This window comes from Pleurodeles waltl, chromosome 7 (genome assembly GCF_031143425.1).
Source record: "Pleurodeles waltl isolate 20211129_DDA chromosome 7, aPleWal1.hap1.20221129, whole genome shotgun sequence".
In the NCBI taxonomy this organism is placed as follows: Eukaryota; Metazoa; Chordata; class Amphibia; order Caudata; family Salamandridae; genus Pleurodeles; species Pleurodeles waltl.
In genome coordinates this window covers 170,233,136-170,258,082 of record NC_090446.1, presented here as the reverse complement: position 1 = coordinate 170,258,082, position 24,947 = coordinate 170,233,136, and the positions used below count along the sequence as shown (strand labels likewise).

The 24,947-nt window shown below is 45.0% G+C and overlaps 1 protein-coding gene across 4 annotated transcripts in view; it reads left to right on the top strand.

Moving 5' to 3' along the window:
* EYA2 (EYA transcriptional coactivator and phosphatase 2) overlaps positions 1–24,947 on the top strand; it is a 270,278-nt gene that overhangs the window by 70,047 nt on the left and 175,284 nt on the right. Inside the window, exon 1 of one of the 4 annotated variants that reach the window (XM_069243465.1) lies at positions 23,115–23,377. The exons of 1 other annotated variant lie outside the window; for it this stretch is intronic. In XM_069243465.1, the coding sequence (XP_069099566.1) occupies positions 23,130–23,377 (248 nt within the window). In that variant the 5' untranslated portion in view covers positions 23,115–23,129. Of the gene's footprint in view, positions 1–23,114; positions 23,378–24,319; positions 24,451–24,947 lie in introns of those variants that run through there. 2 more of the 4 variants (XM_069243468.1, XM_069243466.1) reach the window with 2 other exon arrangements.

The window sequence follows — 24,947 nt, the reverse complement described above, 5'->3', positions numbered from 1 at the left end:
AACATCTCCAGCAATCTTGTGTGCCTTTGGCAATGTGATTGTTACTAGTGCGTCTTTGTGGAGATGTCCTCGTGCTTCTGCGCATCTACAACGCACCACCGGAATCGGCGGTAAACGCAGTGAGGTCGTTTTGGGAAAGCTGTCCATCATCCTGGTAAGAGGCGGGAATTCCTTTACCTACTTCGAGGGTGGACGGGGCGTGGCTCTGCGGGCGGATATTATAGGTGCTTTATGAAGGGAGAACCTTCTACTCTGTGTCTCCAGGAGAGGAAGATAGAACCCGCGCGTCACAGTCAGATACTGATTACGCTCCAGTACATCATCAGTTCACCTCCAGGAAGGATTCTAGATCATTTCTGTTATGGGATCTCTGAGCGCACAGCCGTGCTTTATCTTTGCCAAGCCCAAGAGTTAGGGTGGCTTGTCCTTTCCTGAAGCTGAGCTTCAACTGCGGCACCTGCTACGATTATAATTGCAAGTGCTTCCTTTGAGGTTTAGCCTCTGTAAAAAGAGCATTGTGGCCTACCCAACCAGAGTATTTTCTACGAGTATGTTAGTAAGCGTAACCTAGCATGTTTTATACGCCCAGTTTATATTGTACACTAAGGGTACGTGATGGGCCACGGGGAAAAACGTCTCCATCAACCTTGTGTTCCTTTGGCAATGTGATTGTTACTAGTGCGTCTTTGTGGAGATGTCCTCGTGCTTCTGAGCATTAACAACGCACCACCGGAAACGGCGGTAAACGCATTGGGGTCGTTTTGGAAAGCTGTCCATCATCCTGGTAAAAGGCGGGAAATTCCTTTACCTACTTCGAGGGTGGATGGGCGTGGCTCAGCGGGCGGAGCTTACAGGTGCTTTATAAAGGGAGAACCTTCTACTCTGTGTCTCCAGGAGAGGGAGATAGAACCTGCGCGTCACAGTCAGATACAGATTACGCTCCAGTACATCATCAGTTCACCTCCAGGAAGGATTCTAGATCTTTTTCTGCTATGGGATCTCTGGGTGCACAGCCTTGCTTTAGTTTCCAAAGAAACTATAAATCAATAGAAATATACATATAATCTGAAAAAAATAATTATCCCCATAGGCATATGCAGTTCATAGTTGTTTGAAAAAGGTGGTTATGAAGGAAAGAGCCAACTCTTGAGTAGTTTCCTGAAAACAAGAAAGTTATCTGTGGCTCTTATAGTTGGGGGTAATGAATTCCATAGTTTGGCTGCTTGGACGGAGAAGGATGTACCACCTACAGTCTTTTTCTTGTATGGTGGTGTTCTAAGGCGGGGTGCCAGTCTTGAGCGGAGGGTTCTTTGTTGGATGTATTTGGTAATTTTCTTTCTGATGAAAAGCGGTCCTGTTCCATGTATAGCTTTGTGGGTGATACAAAGCAGCTTGAAAGTGCATCTTCTGGCAACGGGTAGCCAGTGTAGTGCTCTCAAGGCAGGGGAGATGTGGGCTTGCGGCTTTATATGTAATAGTAGCCTGGCTGAGGAATTCTGGATACGTTGTAGTTTTTTCATAACAGATAGAGATGATCCATGGTAGAGGCTATTGGCATAATCCAGTTTGGATAATACAAGTGAGATAGTAGCTTGCACCTTGTGTGGAAATCCGAGGTGAGGGAAAATGCGTCGTAAAGTCTTTAAGGTGATGAAGCTTGTGCGTGCTAATTTGTCTACTTGGGCATTCATAGTTAGTTTGGAATCCATGGTGATTCCTAGGTTTTTCACTTCCTTGGATAATTGAGGAGGTGGTCCGAGATCGTCAGGCCAGCTTGTGGGCCGGCCAAACACACATGCGCAGTGTGCTCTCTACAGCCCAGCACTGTGCTGCCGGCCTGGAGTGACAAGGCACAGGTTCCCACTCTGCCAAGGAGCGCCTTGGCTGGATGCTCCCAGCCAGCCCTGGAGCTGCTCTGAACAGCATCAAGATTAGCTGCAGGGCAGGCTGGGAGCCTGCAGCGACGGGAGAAAGAGGAGTGGCGGATCAGGTACGTTTTTTTATTTTTTTAAATTAAACTGTACCCCCGCACCTCCATGTGCTGCACCTGGCCCACCACTTGTGAGCACAGTGAACCGCCAATGGATTTAGCGCCACTTCTAGAAACTGTGGTATTTTCCATTACCACTCAATATAATCAGGCCTTTACGACCCAAGCACAGCCATGATCATTTTATTTCAGTGATTTTTGCCACTGTGAGCCACTGAGTCACAGTGCTCGTTTACACTGATTTACTTTGATTCCTTACATGGGCATGTCTGCGCCAATTTCAGGGTAAAGACACAGTATTCAATTTCCAAAAGCCATATTGTTGATGTAGCGTCAAAATATCATGGTATAAATATCGTCTCATAAAAATATTGTGTCCAAATTATCATTTTCAGTGTCTAATTTGAGTTCAACATATAAAAAGTAAACCGAGCTGGGGCGATATTTTATAGCCTACATTTGCATACCGCATGTATGTCAGACAATATTTTGGTTAACAATATTTCTTTCCATTGTACAGAGCTATAGAAGGGAAGTGCCCAGTACTAAGGGCTGTGAGATCTACAGCCCAAGAGCCGGACTCAGCATGTGCCAACAGTCTTGGCTCGCTTCAAGCGCTCGATTGGATTAAAGAGCTGGCCCTCACGTGCTGCTTACATAGGCAGTCTCTAAGAAACATGGCGTGCCCCGCTACTCCCCGAAGCGCCCCTCTTAATGTTTTCCTTAAAGGTTTTATGTCCCGTTTGATAAATTTGCAAAGTCGAAAATAATAAATGGCTTGCCCTTTTGTCGGCTTGGCTTTTTCCCCCGAATTTGGGCCGACATCCAATGATGTTGCTGTCACATTACAAGTAATTAATGGGTCATTTCTCTGGCCAGTTCTTGTTCGTAACTCACATGCCAGCGAATTCTGTGTTTTATGGTCGTCTCTTTCTTTTTTGTAACGCAGCCTTACAAGAGCTCACAAGCCATTAGGGGTGTGGGCTAAGGGGGTTTTAAAAACCTGGATACACTTTCAACTTCACGCAGGCCACATGGGAACTTAATATTTATGAAAGCAAACTTTTTTCCGGTACTTGTATGTAAAGCGTGCAAAAAATGTTCCTAAGCAATGAAGGTACCCCTTCAAATCTAAATGGTGAGTTCGCCCTACTTCCTCGCGAGTGTTCCCTTCAGTAGGGCCTCGATCTCCTCCCTGAGGTGAAATATTCTGACACTTCACTTCCTGACTACGGCTTCCTGAAATGTTTCATTTTGGCACACATTTCCAGCCTGAGCCCTTCCCCAGAATAACACGCTCTTTATTCTGCGTCAAGGGAGGAAAACTTTGAGCCTTTGATCCCGTCTCATCGAAAGCGTTGAAGGCTTTGGCTGAGCACAAGAAAAGGCCATGGTTGAAAAGAATTGGAATGCCAGTGTCCTGCCCTGTGTGTACAGAAAGGATCCTATAACAGTGCTCAATTTGTAAATAAAAACGTGCCGGTTCCCAAACTGCCTTTACATGTGCGATCAAGGAATACTGATGGCATGGCAGCTTAAGCCATCTCGGGCCTCTTTAGTTCATGTACAGCCACTCCCTGCCCCTTCAGCTCACTCTTGCAGCTTTTTGCTTTCTCCCTTTGTGTCACTTTTTCGTTTTTCTCTCCCTCCATCTTTCCCATATCTGTCTTTTGCTCGCAGTAAATGCATGAGGCAGAAACATAAGTGCCTGCCCTAATAAATAAGTACCGGTGCCCCGCACCGGAAACTACCGGATCAAATTAAGCAATGTCCTATAGGCGGAAGCTTAAGGGCTGAAGAAGCAATCTAGTACAGGACCTACCCTGGAGCCCTGTGGGTCACTCCTTCATTTGCATTTTAGGAAAAATATATGTATTTTGTCCCCCTAACTCATTGTAACTGTGGCCCTTAGTGCTCACCATCTGGATTTTAAATGTGCTGTGTTCTTCAAGGAGCCAAGGCCAGTTAATGCCGCACATCTGATGTTGATTTAGTCGATACTGGAAAATGAAGAATAAATTGTTTTACCAGGCACGTAATAGTTGCTTTCTCTCATACATAAGGGATAGTGTGAGAGCTACAGCACTGTCCTGCACTAGAGATGCTCGGATGGTTAACCTCCCTTGGCTTAGCCGGTTAACGCGTTCTCCACCATTCAAGTTCTTAACCATGAAAAGTGCACCATGTTAACTGTTAGATTAACCAATCTGATCACAACTATTGATTGAGCTGTGAAGCAGTTCTGTATTCTCTATTTCCAATGCCAGGACATCATGACGCAAAAACACAATTAAATAAATGTTATTGTAGAAATCCTGCTTGGCAAATGTCTAAATAATTTTAAAAAATCGAGACACTCTACTACATGGGTAGTAGGATCCTGTGTTCCAATGTAGATTCCTTTTGTTCTGGAAGAATCACTCAATTCAGATTAAACATGGGGCTCGAACCTTTGGGGCTTTGGACTGTGAAGCTCAGGGACGAATTTAATGCCTTTCTGAAAAGGCTTGAAACCAAAACGGTCTAAATCACCAACCACTGACCTTCATACACCTGAGGTTCACAGCTGAAGAACCACTCAACACCGATTGACAGTGCTTAATTTGTGATGGTGATTTTAGGTGGTAGGCACTGATAACACCTTTTAGGGGCCAGAACTTATAGTTCTTAATTATACTTTGACCCAGAAGAAGAGAATGAGAGAAAGGCAGAACAAGAAAGAAAAAAGGAGGAAGAAAAAGATTGGAAAACAGTGACAAAAGGAGAAAGCAGGATTGAATAGGAGTCTGAAAGAGTTAGTTGAAGAAACAAGAAGGTTATGGCGGTGGAACAAAAAGGCACAAGATGAAGTCAAAACTAGGTAGCCTTAGAGTTAGGCAAATGTAGCATTCTGCAACACTGAGGATGTTCTCTTGAGAAACACTTTGGATCCCTTCAATTGCTTTTATTTTTTCCACATATAAGCACTGTCGATTCGATTCAAAAGATGGCAGCACTCGGTAAAACCTCTGAATACATTTTTCACTTCACAATGTGCATGTGATCCTTGATGAAAGGCTACTCCTTTCTAAGCTGACTGCTGCTGAGGAAGGCAAGTCAGCCGGTATCTAAGGTGGATAACCCTACTGCATGGACATTGACATGCCTCAAGCCGCATCCTTCAGAGCCTGATCCAGTGTGGCATGCCTGCAGTTTCTGCGGTAAACATCAGCTTGGACCTGTCAAAATAAAATTGGTCCCATGAGGAGTAGTCTCTGATCCAGCCAGTATGGAGTGAAAGATGCTCACTTGATCAGAGCAATTTCTCTGGATTGAAAGTGCTTATCTCTGGAATGATACCTGCATTGCTGCAAGCACATATCGTTGAAAAAGAAAGTGATCATAGTTGTTTTGATGCCATTCCATGAAACAAATCCAGCTTGATGATGAGAACCTTATACCCTAATTGTAATTGTAACTGTAATTGCAAATTGTAATTGTAATAGTATTTATATCGCTTACTAACCCTGACAAAGCACTGACGCACTTGGTGGCGACTTGAATAAAATGACATTCTATCATGATACGACAAATTATGCGAGAACCTTTATGATAAATACTGGTAAGAAAGTTGCTATATATAAAATGTGTATGGATCTGACATTTATCAATGCAGTGTATTTTAAGGAGCACCTGTGTTTCTGGGTTTTCTGTGTACTATGAGTGGTCTCACTAACTCTGAGTGACCCCACGAGTATGGTGATCATGTAGCTTGGCATGCTGCCTCTTTGACATATCACAGCATGTCAAACAGAAAAAGAATGGAGCCAGCATGAGTCGCCCTACGTGACTATTATAGGTGTAATACAATAAATGGCAAGGCCAGCCGCTGTCTCTATTGCACGTTCACTCCTGATCTATTCATTTTGACCATCATAGACTGCCTCTCAACTACTTAGAGAACATCTGCAATAATGTATTATATTGCAATATAGTAACTCAATAATGAGTTTGGTTGGAAAATAAGTTTTTCAGGTTTAAAATATTTGGTCTAAAAACATGGCCATGATGTGGCCTGAATGGAAGATGGAGGCCTTTCTAGTTTTATTTTTTCTATAAACCAGTTGAAGCATTTCCTGAAATAACCTCAGCATTTGTACCCTGAAGCAGTGTGAGAAGACAGGTTTAACACTGAGGGGGTCATTCTGACCCCGGCGGTCATGGACCGCCGGGGCTAGGGTCGGCGGTGCCCCGCAGGGCATTCTGACCGCGGCGGTTCGGCCGCGGTCAGACAAGGAAAACCGGCGGTCTCCCGCCGGTTTTCCGCTGCCCTGTTGAATCCTCCATGGCGGCGGAGCGCGCTCCGCCGCCATGGGGATTCAGACACCCCCTACCGCCATCCTGTTCATGGCGGGAAACCCGCCATGAACAGGATGGCGGTAGGGGGTGCCGCGGGGCCCCTGGGGGCCCCTGCAGTGCCCATGCCAATGGCATGGGCACTGCAGGGGCCCCCGTAAGAGGGCCCCGCAAAGTATTTCAGTGTCTGCTGTACAGACACTGAAATACGCGACGGGTGCCACTGCACCCGTCGCACCTTCCCACTACGCCGGCTCCATTCGGAGCCGGCGTCCTCGTGGGAAGGTTGGTTTGCCCTGGGCTGGCGGGCGGCCTTTTGGCGGCCGCCCGCCAGCCCAGGGCAAACCTCAAAATACCGTCAGCGGTCTTTGGACCGCGGAGCGGTATTTTGACGGGGGAACTTCGGCGGGCGGCCTCCGCCGCCCGCCGAAGTCAGAATCACCCCCTGAATTGGGTTAGAAAAAATTAGGGAGTCTTGTGCACCAGATCGGTGATTGGCTGCTGATAGATGCCTGGTGGTCAGAACAAACCGGGCATTATAGCGCCCATTGTGAGTGAGCCACCTGTTCTCTCCCTGTGTTGCTGACTACTGGTGCCTAATGCTGCTTCGCTGATGAAGGATACCAGGTGGATAACGTAAGAGTCTTAGTGAGGTAGGCAATGTTTCCTAGCAAAAAAATGTAAGTCAACTGTCTATCTAGACATAGGTTTAATTTTTTGAAACATAATTAATGTATATATTCCATATTATTGGAAAACCCCGTGTGACTGTACTCCTCCCTCGTGTAGTCGTGCACATTTCTGGATAGAGAACATTAATGAATTAAATAGATGTCTTCGTTTTTTTTCTTACAAATTTGGAGGGTGCAATACATCCCTAAGGGCTCAAGTTACTAGCTTTCTTGTTATTTTAGCATGTGTGCATAATTTCTAATGTTGTTCTTCTTTTTTTCTCTCTATACTAGCCTTTTTGGATTTTTGATATACTTATATTTCACATGATTGTGAATTAAAGAATCATTTATTTTTATTTTTGTAATAATGTTATTATTTTTATGTCTCATTTTTATACTGGCAATCACTTGAGAATGCAGTTTAGTACTGAATAGTTGCATATTTTGAATGGTTGAATTAATCCGTACTAGAGGTGGTCTAGCAAAAGTATTGATTGTGGGAGCACGGGAAGTTCGTGAATGAGCCAGACATGAGTGACTGTTTCCGTCATGCAAAGTCAGCTATTTTTGGGGGGGTGAAATGCATTCTTGCACCAAAAATGAAAGCTAGGACTCATTTCAGTGGAAAAAATAGTGCAAAATGCTACCCCCCGTAGTTTGCGTAATTTTGCATAATTCTTTGGTATCTCCGTGCGTTTTACAAAGAAAGTTCACAAATTTCAACCAGGCCTAGCAATAGTGTGTTTAATAAATGCCTGCCTCAAATAACTCTCTTGGAAATTAATAAATATGAAATACATTCTGTAGTACAAAAACATAAGGAATTTGATACCCATTATTAATCCAGGGAGCGCCTTTATCAGCGAGGCCCATCCTCTGCCTGGTTATGCTGCTTATGAAAGGCTGCTCAGTCACCAGTTCCTGCAAAAGTTGTCCTTCCTCCACAACGCTGCCTCTCCACTGCCTATCTCCACTGATGGTGGCATGGCTGTCAGAAGATTTAGAAACGATTGCATGTTAGAGGTAGGGTCAGGAAAGTGGCTGCAACTGGTTATCCTAGTGCCCACCTTAGACCCCCACACTCACACCTGCAGTAATACCTACAGTGCTGCGGACCTGGCTTCGCCAGAATCTATACAGCGAGGATATCTCTACCTGATAACTACCTGGGACAATTGATGAGTAAAATGAGACTTTGTTTTGCCTAGAAGCATAGTGGCTTAGAAAATGTCCTAATTCCGGCAGTAATAGTGTCTGCTAGTGGCTTTAAAATAAAGACCCATTAATATTCGCTTACAGTAATCCAGTTGTGCATGGTAATTTCGCCTTGTGTTTATATCATAGATTCAGCTAATAAATGTATCAATTTATAAAATAAGGACACATGTCAGCACCAGTCATTTTACTATTTATGTCATGATGTTACTTATAGTTGTTTACTGCTTGGCGAAGCAGATCTGCCCTTCTCTATATAATGCCAAGGGAAATGAAAACGGTTGTATGTTACAGTAGATTGGACAATAATATCAGACTGCACATATATTAACTCCTCAGTATCGACTACCAACATATCATAAAGGTAAGCACATATATGGATGCATACATTTCTTATTCTTAACTCCATATCTACATACACTGGGAATATGTTAGTATTCAATACTGTTCAGGTTGACATTAAATCTTCAATATTCCTGAAGAGCACCTGTCACATCACAATTCCAACAGAACAATCTCTCAAACAGAGGAGAGACACCTTCTTCCTCCTAAATTGTACTAATTGGAGACAGGACTCTGCCATTTCTGGCCTCTGATGCTGGTCCTGTTTCACAAAGTGCTTCCTCCGTCTCGGCGGAGGCCCCGCAGTCGTGGTGGGGGTCCCACACCCGTGGCTTGACCTCCGCGGTATGAAACTGCAGTATGGATGCCCCACCACGACTGCAGGACCCCCACCACGACTGCGGGGCCTCTGCCACAACTGCAGAGGCACTTTGTGAATCAGGCCCAGCAACGTTTTAAGCAACATCCCATTACACCCGTATACTTTGGTCGGCCACCACTTCTTTCATCCTCCAAAGAACCTTCAAGCAGCAAAAAATTGGTGCAGGGCATTGGGTTGAACCCCAGATCAAAAGCAAAATCAATCTTCCCTGCAGGAAGCTCATGAAAATGTTATTAGTCTGGCTGCCCTTGGATAAAGAGGCTGAGGAAGCAAGGGCAGAATCTAAGGTCTACAGAGAGTAGGTTAAACTGGGGATACTCAAAGTACGATCCGCAGGTCTCATGAAATCTCCATGACATTTACTTTTGGCCACAGGACAAGAGGAGCACTGGGCATCTGTTTACTCGACTCAACACTAACAATCAAAAATTAAAAAGACAGGCAATCATTTATTTCAAGCTTAATTGGTGTTAAAGAATGAAATAACTAGGGACTCCAGCTCTAAACTTTAGAAACACCTTCATTTTTAAAGACATCTGGTAGCACAAGTGTTAAAGTATTGACAGACTGTTCATAATTAAAAAAGTGTTAACATGCAGAACTTTTTCACCTTAGTACAATTTATTAAACCTGTGCATTGAGAAGTATTCATTCAAACATAAATTTAGAAACATTTATTTTCCCCCTACCCCTAAAACAATGCCAATAGAAAATTAAAGAAGCACGTCAGCTGTTATGTGCACTTTTTGGGTGACCTGGGTTCCTATTATGCATGAACAACATTATAGTTTATTAAATCAAACACAGGAGCAGGTTTTGTACAGCACACACCATGAAATCACGTATTTCGAGATCAAACAATGAAGGAAAAGGAGGGAAAGTGAAATTAAACAATTGCCTAGGATTACACAATTTGGAAAAGTGGGAAAGCCAGGATTATTACCAGATTTTCTGGTTTCACATTGTGCAATTTAGCCACTAGAAGTCTATGCTTTGCTTCACCCACACCCCCCTGACTGCCAATCTTCCCAGTTCCCTTGCCTGACCGCCACACCCCAGGAATGAATGAGGTCCTCGGGCACATCACAGACCAAACTTTTTGGTCCCTGGGAAAATGTTTGTGAGTACCCCTGGCTTAAAGCATCACATCCAGCTGGATTTTGAAATGCTCTATTCTTGATTCACAGCACAGGGTGCTGGATTACTCACTACTCTAGTGGTTGCTTGGCACCGCTGGACCATTGTAAGATCCCTCAACGAAGAAATAAATATAAAATCGAATTGCAGCTAAATAAGGAGATGAACGGTAGTTAAAAAAGAAGCAATTGCAATGGTAATCCAGACATAAAAGAACCAAGCCAAAAACGCAGCCCACGCACAAAGTAAAGAAATGTGAGCTAACAACTCCATCCTGCTTCCAAAAAGGATTACAAACAAACCATATGGAAAAGTAAGAGTCACATGAAATTCAGAAAAAAAACAAGCACACTCTCAAAAAGATTCCAAAAATAAGGTAAACAACATGCTCAAATACTGACTAAAATGAAGCAAAAACCACAACTGGACATTTGTAACCCATCCCAAGCTCTTGAAACATAGACAACCAGCAAGACATTTCTAGACGTCAATTATTTCAAGTTTGTCCAGAAGTAGCTGCAGTGCTATTATGAATAACATTGATTCTTATGCTCAACTTGCCAAAACGTCTAGACCACAAGTGAATGTAATTAAAGCTCTACATTTTCCGGTTTTCACTGTTTTACATGGATAACCATAGACAGAAACCAATGTGTTCCCCTGGCCGTTATTGACTTTTAAAAACAGTAAAATATTGAAAGTAGGTCTTCTTGTGAGTAACTCCGGGTGCTGTCATTCATGACTTCCGGGTCACTGTGTGTGTAGGTAGATTCACAGGATGGGGCGTTAGAAAGTCAAGATGTTTCCTTTAATAGCTACTGATGTGCTCATTTCTTACCGGAGCAATCTTTTTCACACAAATGTTTCTTCTAGCACACTTTTTGTGTTTGTGCAGTTTAGGGTGTTTGTTCTAACGAAGCACATTATGTATTTTATTGGTCTCTTTTATGTAATGATATTTTGTACACAAGTGTATATTATACACAATAAAGAATTTCATACATACAAATTAGTGTATTTTTATAGATTGAGTTTATAGTGGTAAAACCAAGCCACCATCCATGTTTGATTGTACACTTAATGATTAGGTAAACCTGGCAATATTCTAGTTGCAATGTCACTTTATAAAGCACAAACTAAATATAGATGAATTCTGATAGGATGAGCTAAAATAAATCTGGATAAATACAGAGGGAAGTGTTGAAAAGTAAATACCACGAAACCTAAAGTCATAAGTGTAATTATGCTGTAGGGTTTTGTAGGTGGGTGGATGATTCAGAGAAGTATCTGGACGCCTATCCTGTGTATCTCAGATTTCATGTATTCATCGTCTCCTTCCTGGCGTCTGATCCCCGTAAATACCTATTGGCCGTATGGAGGCGTTTGCTTATTAATCAGCTGTTAATGTTTCTGTTCTAGAGAAGATGCTCATCATATTACTACAAGGAGGAGGTGTCAGGTAGTCTCTAATTCCTGAACTGCTGAACGGAGGAACCTAGAGACCTAAATTGTAAGCCTTGAGCAAAATGTGTGATCCTGTGCAAATCTTTCAATTTCCTTGCAACTCTGTTATCTTATCTGCTAACAGTGTGACCTCCTTCGAAATGCAATAAGCAGGAGGTATTGCACACCGTATAAAACAGAGTTAATCACTGTTGCTCTCTTCGCATATTTCCATCACCCTAATTCACAAAATCAGCAAGGCGGAGCTTCTGTAAATCTATAATATTTTTCTGTTATGTTCTAATTAATTTTATAAGAGAGACACATGTTGTGGTGACTGCTTGTATTTTGTCAGGAAAATAATACCACCCAAAAATGTAGCACTATAGTCCGCTATCATGAGCTATATTTGTTGTTTTAAGCCCAAGGTACCTGAGCAGCTAGGAGAGATAAGGAGGAAGAGGGCTTTTAACAAGTGCTATAATCCAAGGCAGTAGGGCTATAGTGGTATTAGAGCGTCCTATCCCTCCCCCCCTCCGCCCCCGAGGGGGCTGTAGAATGTTCTCTGTTAAAAAGGGAGGAAGAGAAAGCCGAACTTTGGAGTCTTTGAGCTGAAGGTCAATAAAAGTCATTATTGGCCCTGAGCCACTCAGTTGTCTGGATACCCACTCAGGTGACAAGACGCACTTTACAAAGACTGCTTGTATTGATTGTTTCCAGTGAACCTCCCAACATTTCAATGTTCTAAATGGAACCCGAAACCTCATGCCACTACATAGTGTCTTAAGGATGATCCTGCTTTTTCAAGGGACTTTAAACAGCCAGAAATGTAGATATTGAGGCAGTGCCCCTACTCAGGCCCCATACTTTGTATCCAGTTCTACTTTTGAGCATATTCTATGATTGCAGACAGCATCTGATACCAATGTGGTCAAAGGTCCTACCACTGTATACAAATGTCCTACCACTGTGTACAAAGGTCCTACCAATGTGTACAAAGGGCCTACCAATGTGTACAAAGGGCCTACCAATGTGCACAAAGGTCCTACCACTGTGTACAAAGGGCCTACCAATGTGCACACAGGTCTTACCAATGTGTACAAACGGCCTACCACTGTACAAAGTTCGTACCACTGTGTTCAAAGGTCCGACCAATGTGTACAAAGGGCCTACCACTGTGTACAAAGGTCCTACCACTGTGTACAAAGGGCCCACCAATGTGTACAAAGAGCCTACAACTGTGTTTAAAGGTCCTACCAATGTGTACAAAGGTACTACCACTGTGTTCAAAGGTCCTACCACTGTGTACAAAGGTCCTACCACTGTGTTCATAGGTCCTACCAATGTGTGCAAAGGTCCTACCACTGTGTTCAAAGGTCCTACCACTGTGTACAAAGGTCCTACCAATGTGTACAAAGGGCCTACCACTGTGTACAAAGGGCCTACCACTGTGTTTAAAGGGCCTACCAATGTGTACAAAGGTCCTACCACTGTGTTCAAAGGTCCTACCACTGTGCACAAAGGGCCTACCACTGTGTTCATAGGTCCTACCAATGTGTACAAAGGTCCTACCACTATGTTCTAAGGTCCTACCACTGTGTTCTAAGGTCCTACCACTGTGTACAAAGGGCCTACCAATGTGTACAAAGGGCCTACCACTGTCTACAAAGGGCCTACCACTGTCTACAAAGGGCCTACCAATGTGTACAAAGGTCCTACCAATGTGTACAAAGGGCGTACCACTGTGTTTAAAGGTCCTACCAATGTGTACAAAGGTCCTACCACTGTGTTCAAAGGTCCTACCAATGTGTACAATGGTCCTACCAATGTGTACAAAGGGCCTACCACTGTCTACAAAGGGCCTACCACTGTCTACAAAGGGCCTACCAATGTGTACAAAGGTCCTACCAATGTGTACAAAGGGCGTACCACTGTGTTTAAAGGTCCTACCAATGTGTACAAAGGTCCTACCACGGTGTACAAAGGGCCTACCACTGTGTGCAAAGGTCCCACCAATGTGTACAAAGGGCCTACCACTGTGTACAAAGGGCCTACCAATGTGTACAAAGGGCCTACCAATGTGTACAAAAGGGCCTATCACTGTGTGCAAAGGGCCTACCACTCTGTGGCATCATTTTTCGTAACTTTTCATATTTTTAATGGTCTAATAATTTGTTCCTGAAATCTGAAAAGTATGCAGCACAGCAGATGTTCATTTATGTGGCAAGTGCTGCAGACACATAATTATGCAGAATATGCGGTGGCCGCAGAATTGATCATTCCAGTGGCCCTAATTATAGAGGTGCAGTGAGGGATAGCCGTGCTCCTTGTTTTATAATAGTGCAATGCACGATAGACGCCTGAATGTATTATTACAGCAGTCTATTATCAGATAACAGTGCTACCTTTAGTATTAAGCAGTATATTGTGCGGTAGCAGTGCAGCCTCTATTATAACAGTATATCGTGAGATAAAAGTGCAACCTGTGTTATGGTAGTGCATTGCGAGGTAGCAATGGGATCTGTATTACGTCAGTGCATCGCGAGATAGGCATAGCAGCGCTTTTTGTATTAAATGACAGTATCATGAGCTAGCGCTGCATTATGAGGTAGCAGTGCGATCTGTATCATAACTATCTATCGCAAAACAGTAGTTTGCCCTGCATTAATGCAGTTTGTTGTGAGGTAGTATTGTAAGGTAGCAGTGTGACTGCATTAATGCAGTGTATTGTGAGGTAGCAGTGTGACTATATTACTGCAGTGTATTGTGAGGCAGTAGTGTGACTACATTAATGCAGTGTATTGAGAGGCAGTAGTGTGACTATATTAATGCAGTGTATTGTGAGGTAGCAGTGTGATTATATTAATGCAGTGTATTGTGAGGTAGCAGTGTGACTATATTACTGCAGTGTATTGTGAGGTAGCAGTGTGACTATATTACTGCAGTGTATTGTGAGGTAGCAGTGTGACCTGTATTGTAACAATTGCCAGACTGAAGCATGACCTGCATTATAGCAGTGTTTTCTGAGGCAGCACTGGTGGCTGTATGACAGCGGTGTAATATGAGGTAGCAGAGTGACCTGTATTATAACCAGGACCATTAGAATTCTGTGATTGTGCAGCCACAGCGGTTTTCTCATAATTGTAGATTTGCCACATAATCCATCTGCTGTCACATAATCTGTAGATTTATACAAAAACAGTGTTAGTAGCTGAAACGATTCAAAAGTTAGTAAAAACGCAGCAACCCTTGTTGCCACGCAGTGGAAGGTCCTTTACAAAGTTTGACTGGCCATCTGTCTGTAGCCTATTGCTATTTTTGGGCGTTAAACTGGTACTAATGAGGTACAAATAAAGCCCAGACAGTTTTAACAAGTTAAAAAATTAGAAAATAATGAAGTACTAATGTTACAGATTGTGCTGCATATATCTGCATAATTTGCCTTTTGTTGCGTCATAATTCACTCAACCCTGCCACATAATTTGACCGCCTCCTGATGCATAATTCCAGTGGCCCTGATTATACAAGTGTATTGTAAGGTAGCCTTGTCATCTGCACTCTAGAAGTGTAACGAGATTTAGTAGTGTGACCTGTATTATAACAGTGTAACATGAGGTAGCAGTATTACCTGCATTAAATCAGTGTTGTGTGTGGCAGAACTGTGGACTCTATTATAGCAGTGTATTGTGAGGAAGCAGTGTGACATATTTTAACACTGCATTTCTCAGGTAGCAGTGCGACCTTTGTTGTAACAGTGTATTGTGAGGTAGCAGTGTGACCTGCATTCTAACAGTGTATTGTGAGGTAGCGGTGTGACATGCACTGTAACAGTGAATTGTGAGGTAGCGGGGTGACCTGTATTATAATAGTGTATTGTGAGGTAGTGGTGTGACATGTATTATAACAGTGTCTTGTGAGGTAGGGTGTGACCTGTATTATAACAGTGTATTGTGAGGTAGCAGTGTGACATGTATTATCACAGTGTATTGTGAGCTAGCGGTGTGACATGTATTATCACAGTGTATTGTGAGCTAGCGGTGTGACATGCAGTATATTGTGAGGTAGCGGTGTGACATGTATTATCACAGTGTATTGTGAGCTAGCGGTGTGACATGCATTATAACAGTGTATTATGAGGGAGCGGTGTGACATGTAATATAACAGTATACTGTGAGGTAGCGGTGTGACCTCTATTGTAATAGTGTATTGTGAGGTAGCGGTGTGACCTGCATTATAATCAGTGTATTGTGAGGTAGCGGTGTGACCTGTATTATAACAGTGTATTGTGAGGTAGGAGTGTGACATGCATTATAACAGTGTATTTTGAGGTAGCGGTGTGACCTGTATTATAACAGGGGAATGTGAGGTAGGAGTGTGACCTGCATTATAACAATGTATTGTGAGGTAGCGGTGTGACATGCATTATAACAGTGTATTGTGAGGTAGCAGTGTGACATACATTATAACAGTGTATTGTGAGGTAGCAGTGTGACATGTGTTATAACAGTGTATTGTGAGGTAGCGGTGTGACGTGTTATAACAGTGTATTGTGAGGTAGCGGTGTGACCTGTATTATAACAGTGTATTGTGAGGTAGGAGTGTGACCTGCATTATAACAGTGTATTGTGCGGTAGGCGTGTGACCTGTATTATAACAGTGTATTGTGAGGTAGGAGTGTGACATGCATTATAACAATATATTGTGAGGTAGCGGTGTGACCTGAATTATAACAGTGCACTGGGAGGTAGCAGTGTGACCTGTGTTATAACAGTGTATTGTGAGGTAGGAGCTTGACATGCATTATAACAATGTATTGTGAGGTAGCGGTGTGACATGCGTTATAACAGTGTATTGTGAGGTAGCGGTGTGACATGCATTATAACAGTGTATTGTGAGGTAGCGGTGTGACATGCTGTAAAGAAATGGCTCCCTGTTGCAGTTACCCCCCACTTTTTGCCTGATACTGATGCTGACTTGACTGAGAAGTGTGCTGGGACCCTGCTAACCAGGCCCCAGCACCAGTGTTCCTTCACCTAAAAAGTACCATTGTATCCACAATTGGCACACCCTGGCATTCAGATAAGTCCCTTGTAACTGGTACTTCTAGTACCAAGGGCCCTGATGCCAAGAAAGGTCTCTAAGGGCTGCAGCATGTCTTATGCCACCCTAGAGACCCCTCACTCAGCACAGACACACTGCTTACAAGCCTGTGTGTGCTAGTGAGAACAAAATGAGTAAGTCGACATGGCACTCCCCTCAGGGTGCCATGCCAGCCTCTCACTGCCTATGCAGTATAGGTAAGACACCCCTCTAGCAGGCCTTACAGCCCTAAGGCAGGGTGCACTATACCATAGGTGAGGGTACCAGTGCATGAGCACTGTGCCCCTACAGTGTCTAAACAAAACCTTAGACATTGTAAGTGCAGGGTAGCCATAAGAGTATATGGTCTGGGAGTCTGTTTTACACGAACTCCACAGCACCATAATGGCTACACTGAAAACTGGGAAGTTTGGTATCAAACTTCTCAGCACAATAAATGCACACTGATGCCAGTGTACATTTTATTGCAAAACACACCCCAGAGGGCACCTTAGAGATGCCCCCTGAAACTTAACCGACTGTCTGTGTAGGCTGACTAGTTCCAGCAGCCTGCCACACCAGAGACATGTTGCTGGCCCCATGGGGAGAGTGCCTTTGTCACTCTGAGGCCAGTAACAAAGCCTGCACTGGGTGGAGATGCTAACACCTCCCCCAGGCAGGAGCTGTGACACCTGGCGGTGAGCCTCAAAGGCTCACCCCTTTGTCACAGCCCAGCAGGGCACTCCAGCTTAGTGGAGTTGCCCGCCCCCTCCGGCCACGGCCCCCACTTTTGGCGGCAAGGCTGGAGGGAACAAAGAAAGCAACAAGGAGGAGTCACTGGCCAGTCAGGACAGCCCCTAAGGTGTCCTGAGCTGAAGTGACTCTAACTTTTAGAAATCCTCCATCTTGCAGATGGAGGATTCCCCCAATAGGGTTAGGATTGTGACCCCCTCCCCTTGGGAGGAGGCACAAAGAGGGTGTACCCACCCTCAGGGCTAGTAGCCATTGGCTACTAACCCCCCAGACCTAAACACGCCCTTAAATTTAGTATTTAAGGGCTACCCTGGACCCTAGAAAATTAGATTCCTGCAACTACAAGAAGAAGGACTGCCCAGCTGAAAACCCCTGCAGCGGAAGACCAGAAGACGACAACTGCCTTGGCTCCAGAAACTCACCGGCCTGTCTCCTGCCTTCCAAAGATCCTGCTCCAGCGACGCCTTCCAAAGGGACCAGCGACCTCGACATCCTCTGAGGACTGCCCCTGCTTCGAAAAGACAAGAAACTCCCGAGGACAGCGGACCTGCTCCAAGAAAAGCTGCAACTTTGTTTCCAGCAGCTTTAAAGAACCCTGCAAGCTCCCCGCAAGAAGCGTGAGACTTGCAACACTGCACCCGGCGACCCCGACTCGGCTGGTGGAGATCCGACACCTCAGGAGGGACCCCAGGACTACTCTGATACTGTGAGTACCAAAACCTGTCCCCCCTGAGCCCCCACAGCGCCGCCTGCAGAGGGAATCCCGAGGCTTCCCCTGACCGCGACTCTTTGAACCTAAAGTCCCGACGCCTGGGAGAGACCCTGCACCCGCAGCCCCCAGGACCTGAAGGACCGGACTTTCACTGAAGAAGTGACCCCCAGGAGTCCCTCTCCCTTGCCCAAGTGGAGGTTTCCCCGAGGAATCCCCCCCTTGCCTGCCTGCAGCGCTGAAGAGATCCCGAGATCTCTCATAGACTAACATTGCGAACCCGACGCTTGTTTCTACACTGCACCCGGCCGCCCCCGCGCCGCTGAGGGTGAAATTTCTGTGTGGGCTTGTGTCCCCCCCGGTGCCCTACAAAACCCCCCTGGTCTGCCCTCCGAAGACGCGGGTACTTACCTACAAGCAGACCGGAACCGGGGCACCCCCTTCTCTCCATTCTAGCCTATGTGTTTTGGGCACCACTTTGAACTCTGCACCTGACCGGCCCTGAGCTGCTGGTGTGGTGACTTTGGGGTTGCTCTGAACCCCCAACGGTGGGCTACCTTGGACCAAGAACTAAGCCCTGTAAGTGTCTTACTTACCTGGTTAACCTAACAAATACTTACCTCCCCTAGGAACTGTGAAAATTGCACTGTGTCCACTTTTAAAACAGCTATTTGTGAATAACTTGAAAAGTATACATGCAATTTTGATGATTTGAAGTTCCTAAAGTACTTACCTGCAATACCTTTCGAATGAGATATTACATGTAGAATTTGAACCTGTGGTTCTTAAAATAAACTAAGAAAAGATATTTTTCTATACAAAAACCTATTGGCTGGATTTGTCTCTGAGTGTGTGTACCTCATTTATTGCCTGTGTGTATGTACAACAAATGCTTAACACTACTCCTTGGATAAGCCTACTGCTCGACCACACTACCACAAAATAGAGCATTAGTTTTATCTATTTTTACCACTATTTTACCTCTAAGGGGAACCCTTGGACTCTGTGCATGCTATTCCTTACTTTGAAATAGCACATACAGAGCCAACTTCCTACACATGCATTATAAAAGTGTATTGTGAGGTAGCGGTGTTACATGTATTATAACAGTGTATTGTGAGGTAGCGGTGTGACATGCATTATAACAGTGTATTGTACGGTAGCGGTGTGACATGAATTATAACAGTGTATTGTGAGGTAGCAGTGTGACATGCGTTATAACAGTGTATTGTGAGGTAGCGGTGTGACATGTGTTATAACAGTGTATTGTGAGGTAGCGGTGTGACCTGTATTATAACCGTGTATTGTGAGGTAGCGGTGTGACATGTGTTATAACAGTGTATTGTGAGGTAGCGGTGTGACCTGTATTATAATCGTGTATTGTGAGGTAGCGGTGTGACATTCATTATAACAGTGTATTGTGAGGTAGCGGTGTGACATGCATTATAACAGTGTATTATGAGGTAGCTGTGTGACCTGTATTATAACAGTGTATTGTGAGGTAGCGGTGTGACTTGTATTATAACAGTGTATTGTGAGGTAGCAGTGTGACATGCATTAAAACAGTGTATTGTGAGGTAGCAGTGTGACATGTATTACAACATTATATTGTGGGGTAGCGGTGTGACCTGTATTATAACAGTGTATTGTGAGGTAGCAGTGTGACATGCATTATAACAGTGTATTGCGCGGTAGCGGTGTGACCTGCATTATAACATTGTATTGTGAGGCAGTGGTGTGACCTGTATTATAACAGTGTATTGTGAGGTAGCGGTGTGACCCGTATTATAACAGTGTATTGTGAGGTAGCAGTGTGACATGCATTATAACAGTGTATTGTGAGGTAGCGGTGTGACATGCAGTATAACAGTGTATTGTGAGGTAGCAGTGTGACCTGTATTATAACAGTGTATTGTGAGGTAGCGGTGTGACATGCATTATAAAAGTGTATTGTGAGGTAGCGGTGTTACATGTATTATAACAGTGTATTGTGATGTAGCGGTGTGACGTGTATTATAACATTGTATTGTGAGGCAGCAGTATGACCCGTATTATAACAGTATATTGTGAGGTAACGGTGTGACCGGCATCGTAACAGTGTATTGTGAGGTAGCGGTGTGACATGCACTGTAACAGTGAATTGTGAGGTAGCGGTGTGACATGCATTATAACAGTGTATTGTGAGGTAGCGGTGAGACATGCATTATAACAGTATATTGTGAGGTAGTGGTGTGACATGCATTATAACAGTGTTTTGTGAGGTAGCGGTGTGACATGCATGAGGTAGCAGTGTGACCTGCATTATAACAGTGTATTGTGAGGTAGCAGTGTGACCTGCATTATAACAGTGTATTGTGAGGTAGCGGTGTGGTGAAACGCCTTTAAGGCCAACTCCGGAACAATAAAGTCCTGGTTAACGAAAGGGGAACAACGCTTTCCTTAACCACGACTTTGTTGTTTTGTGCCTTAACCACGCATGTGCTGAACAACGCATATGCGTGGTTAAGGCACAAACAAGGGAGTCGGCTGAGGAGGACGAGGCGACGACTCAGGTAAGTGGGGCGGGGTGTTGGGGTTTAAGTTTTAGGGGTGGGGTGGGGGTCGGGGTATTTTCTGTTTTAATGGTGGGGGGCAGGGGTGGGGGTCGGGGTATTTTCTGTTTTAGGGGCGGGGTGGGGGGGTCGGGTTTTAGTTTTAGGGGTGGGGGGTCGGGGTATTTTCTGTTTTAGGGGTGGGGTGGGGTGTCGGGGTTTTAGTTTTAGGGGCGGGGGTTGGGGAATTTTCAGTTTTAGGGGTGGGGCGGGGTTAGGGGGTCGGGTTTTAGTTTTAAGGGCGGGTGGGGGTCGAGGTATTTTCAGGTTTAGGGACGGAGGTGGGGGGGTCGGGTTTTAGTTTTAGGGGCGGGGTGGGGGGAGGGTATTTTCAGTTTTTTGGGCGGGGTGAGGGGTTGGGGTTTTAGTTTTAGGGGTGGGGTGGGGGGTCGGGGTATTTTAAGGGTGGGGTGGGGGGTTGGGGATTTAGGTTTAGGGTCAGGGTGGGGGGCTTGGAGTAGTTTTAGGGGCAGGGGTGGGGTTCAGGGTTTTAGGTTTTAGGGGTGAGTTGGGGGGTCGGGTAATTTTAGGGGCAGGGTGGGGGTTGGGGGGGTTTACGTTTAGGGGCAGGGTGGGGGGCTCGGAGTAGTTTTAGGGGTGGGGGTTGGGGTCCTTTAGGTTTCAGGGATGGGGTGGGGGTTGGGTTTTGTTTTAGGTTTTGGGGCTAGGGTGGGGGTCAGTTTTAGGGGCGGGTGGGGGGTTGGGGTTTTAGGTTTTAGGGGTGGGTTGGGGGTCGGGTAATTTTAGGGGCGGGTGGGGGTTGGAGGGGTTAGGTTTAGGAGCAGGGTGGGGGGCTCGGAGTAGTTTTAGGGGTGGGGGTTGGGCTGCTTTAGGTTTCAGGGATGGGGTGGGGGTTGGGGTTGTTTTAGGTTTTGGGGCTAGGGTGGGGGTCGCGGTAATTTTAGGGAGGAGGTGGGGGGTTGAGGTAATTTTAGAGGCAAGGGTGGGGGGTTGGTGTGGTTTTAGGTGGGGTGTCGTGGGGGGGGTCACGGTAATTTTTAGGGGTGGGGGCAGGGGCGACGCATGCAGGAACAATGGATGCCTATCACTAATGCTTTTACCTGGAATGCCTTTACAACGAAAAATCGTTGTTAAGGCATTTGTGGTAAAGGCATTAGTGGTAACAACGAGGTTGTTCTTCCAACCTCGTTGTTCTGGTAGGCGTTGTTCCGACATACATTCAGCGGTGTGACATGTATTATAATAATGTATTGTGAGGTAGCGGTGTGACCTGTATTATAACAGTGTATTGTGAGGTAGCGGTGTGGCATGCATTGTAACAACGTATTGTGAGGTAGCGGTGTGACATGCATTATAACAGTGTACTGTGAGGTAGCGGTGTGACCTGTATTATAACAGTGTATTGTGAGGTAGCGGTGTGACCTGTATTATAACAGTGTATTGTGAGGTAGCGGTGTGACATGCATTGTAACTGTGTATTGTGAGGCAGCGGTGTGACCTGTATTGTAAAAGTGCATTGTGAGGTAGTGGTGTGACCTGTATTATAACAGTGTATTGTGAGGTAGCGGTGTGACCTGTATTATAACAGTGTATTGTGCGGTAGCGGTGTGACATGCATTGTAACAGTGTATTGTGAGGTAGCAATGTGACCTGCATTCTAACAGTGTATTGTGAGGCAGCGGTGTGACCGGCATTGCAACAGTGTATTGTGAGGCAGCGGTGTGACCTGTATTATAACAGTGTTTTGTGAGGTAGCGATGTGACGTGTAGTATAACAGTGTATTGTGAGGTAGCGGTGTAACCTGTATTATAACAGTGTATTGTGAGGTAGCGGTGTGACATGTATTATAACAGTGTATTGTGCGGTAGCGGTGTGACATGCATTGCAACAGTGTATTGTGAGGTAGGAGTGTGACCTGTATTATTACAGTGAGTTGTAAGGTAGGAGTGTGACATGCATTATAACAGTGTATTGTGAGGTAGCGGTGTGACATGCATTATAACAGTGTATCGTGAGGTAGCAGTGTGACCTGTAATAAAGCAGAGTTTTGTGAGCTTTTATAGGTAATGCTTTCGCTATTTAAACAACCCATATTTCCAAATAGATGTTGTTTTCACGGTCTTTTTCCGCTAAAGCGCCTCACTGAGAACCCTTGTATGATCACATTGTACTAGGAGCTGGACACGGGCACCGGTGTAATTAGCCCCGGAAGGATGAAAGCCTGGGCAGTGGCGGCCGGGGCACGCTCCCGAGGGCCGCAGATCTCAGCAGCCACATGTCGTCCCGCTGCTTATCTTCTGCCGGCGATGAATGGGACCTTGATGGAAAAGGAATCAGTGGGGCTTCCTAATACCCAAGGCTACCTTGAAAAGTGATCGGGCAGAGGCCGGGCCAGTGGAACAAAGCGTCCCCTCGCGGTGCCCGGCCACCCCCTGCCTATCTCGCTCGCATCTCCCTGCCTGATAATTGCAGGAAGTTTGGGGAGGTCCGCCTCCCAGCTGTTGCCTCCCATAATGAATGACCTCCAGTCCCAGGGCCGCGCTCCGGGCCCGGGGAGCGCGCGTCTGGGGAGGGGGCGGCGGCGCGGAGAGACGGGCCGCCCGCCGGGGAGAGGGGAAGAAGGGCCCTTCAGTTCCCGAGAAACCGGACACCGAGCAGGCGGCTGGAGATCTCCTGAGCAGCGAGCGAGGCAGGCGAGCTTCCAGGGCAGCGCTGCGAAGCCGGGGAGAGGAGCGTTTATCCGAGTCCCACGAGGTGCGCACAAGGTGAGGCAAACAGCCTGTTCCCTCATGTGTTTACCTTTCAGCTCATTCACTCTCCGGCGTATTTACCTTTCGGCTAAAGCTCACCTCCGGCTCCGTGCGCATCACAGTTCAATGCTTCGCGTGTCGAGCGCGTTGTTTTAGGGGAGCGCGGAGCTGTTATCTGCAAACGTACTAAATCCTAAGAAAACTGTAAATGAGTGTGTGTTTTCACAGTTTTCTTCCTTCAGGGGATTTTTTTTAGATTGCATACTAATATTGTGAATGGAACTAACCTTTATCTGAATACAAACTATGTTTAGTTGTTGCCGTTGGCAGTTCATATTCTACTAGAAGCCGAAGGGAGGAAATGTAATGTTGCTTGTTTACGTTATTTCACCCACACCTTTCATTGAACATTTTGATTTTTTTTTTGGTATTTGTAATTATCCGTGTATGTGTTGCCTAGATTTCGGGACTGGTTCTACAAGCTACGGAAAAACTATAAATATAGTTTTTGATTTACACTAGCGGTGCTTTGTTTTCACATTGTACCGAAAGTAAAAATTATATAACCATTTTCTAGCTTTAAAATCAGTGCTGTGGTGGCTATTTAAATGTTTGTATTTTAAAAAAATATTATCAATTTAATATTTTTTTATGCTTGCATTTTAAAATAAGTACTAATTTTATCAAAAATACAAATACATTTTGCTCGTGTTCCACTCCAGGATTACCCGCAATTTAGTATCTTTCGCATTTATTTTTTAATCTGCTTTGATGTGCCTTCTAATTATATTGCAATCACATTAGCAGGGTTCGTGTTTTTTCCCACACACACAATAGGCCAGTCTCGCCGTGTACCTGGTGGGGGCTTCGCTGTAACTTGATTAAATTAGGTAATCGTGCTGAATGAAGTGGATCGCTATTTTATGGCTGCTTGAGCAGCACCTGAACTGGCTCGGCTGCCCACACACGGTGATGGGGGCAGTACCGGGGGCAGGGGTTGTGAGGAGGGAAGAGGCGAGCCTTGGTACTTCGACTGCTCAGACATACCTGACAGAGGTTGCCGTGGCAGGGGCGCTCGACACACCGGAGTGAGTATGGGTAAATCATTTCGACATTTGTTGTTAAGGTACTGGGTGATAGTGGAGCTCAGCGCTGGTCGTTTGGCCTCTTGGCACTATATGCAGACGACACTTATGTAATACTTTATACAGCCAGAGTTACTGGTGTACAGCCAGAGATCTCCCATTGATCCTTGTATGGTGTGAGTAATTTGCTTTCTGTGCATTTATTTAGACATTTGATGTTATGCTGAAATAGTGCGTGGAAGCGCACAGCGCTTTAGAGACTACTTTTTATTAATTAAATAAGAGCTATTTTTTAAATATGAGTTGATGTAACAACACATTAGTGTGGTGTGAGTTTAATTCGGACAGGTTTTTTTTTTATGGACTGGTAAATATAAAAACGCTTGTACGACTTTTACGTGACACCTTTTGCAGTCTGAGGTCCAGGAAGATAAAATGATTTGAGCAGCGTAAACCGATTTTTTTAAACCAATTGACGACAACCAAGGTGCGCAGGTTCT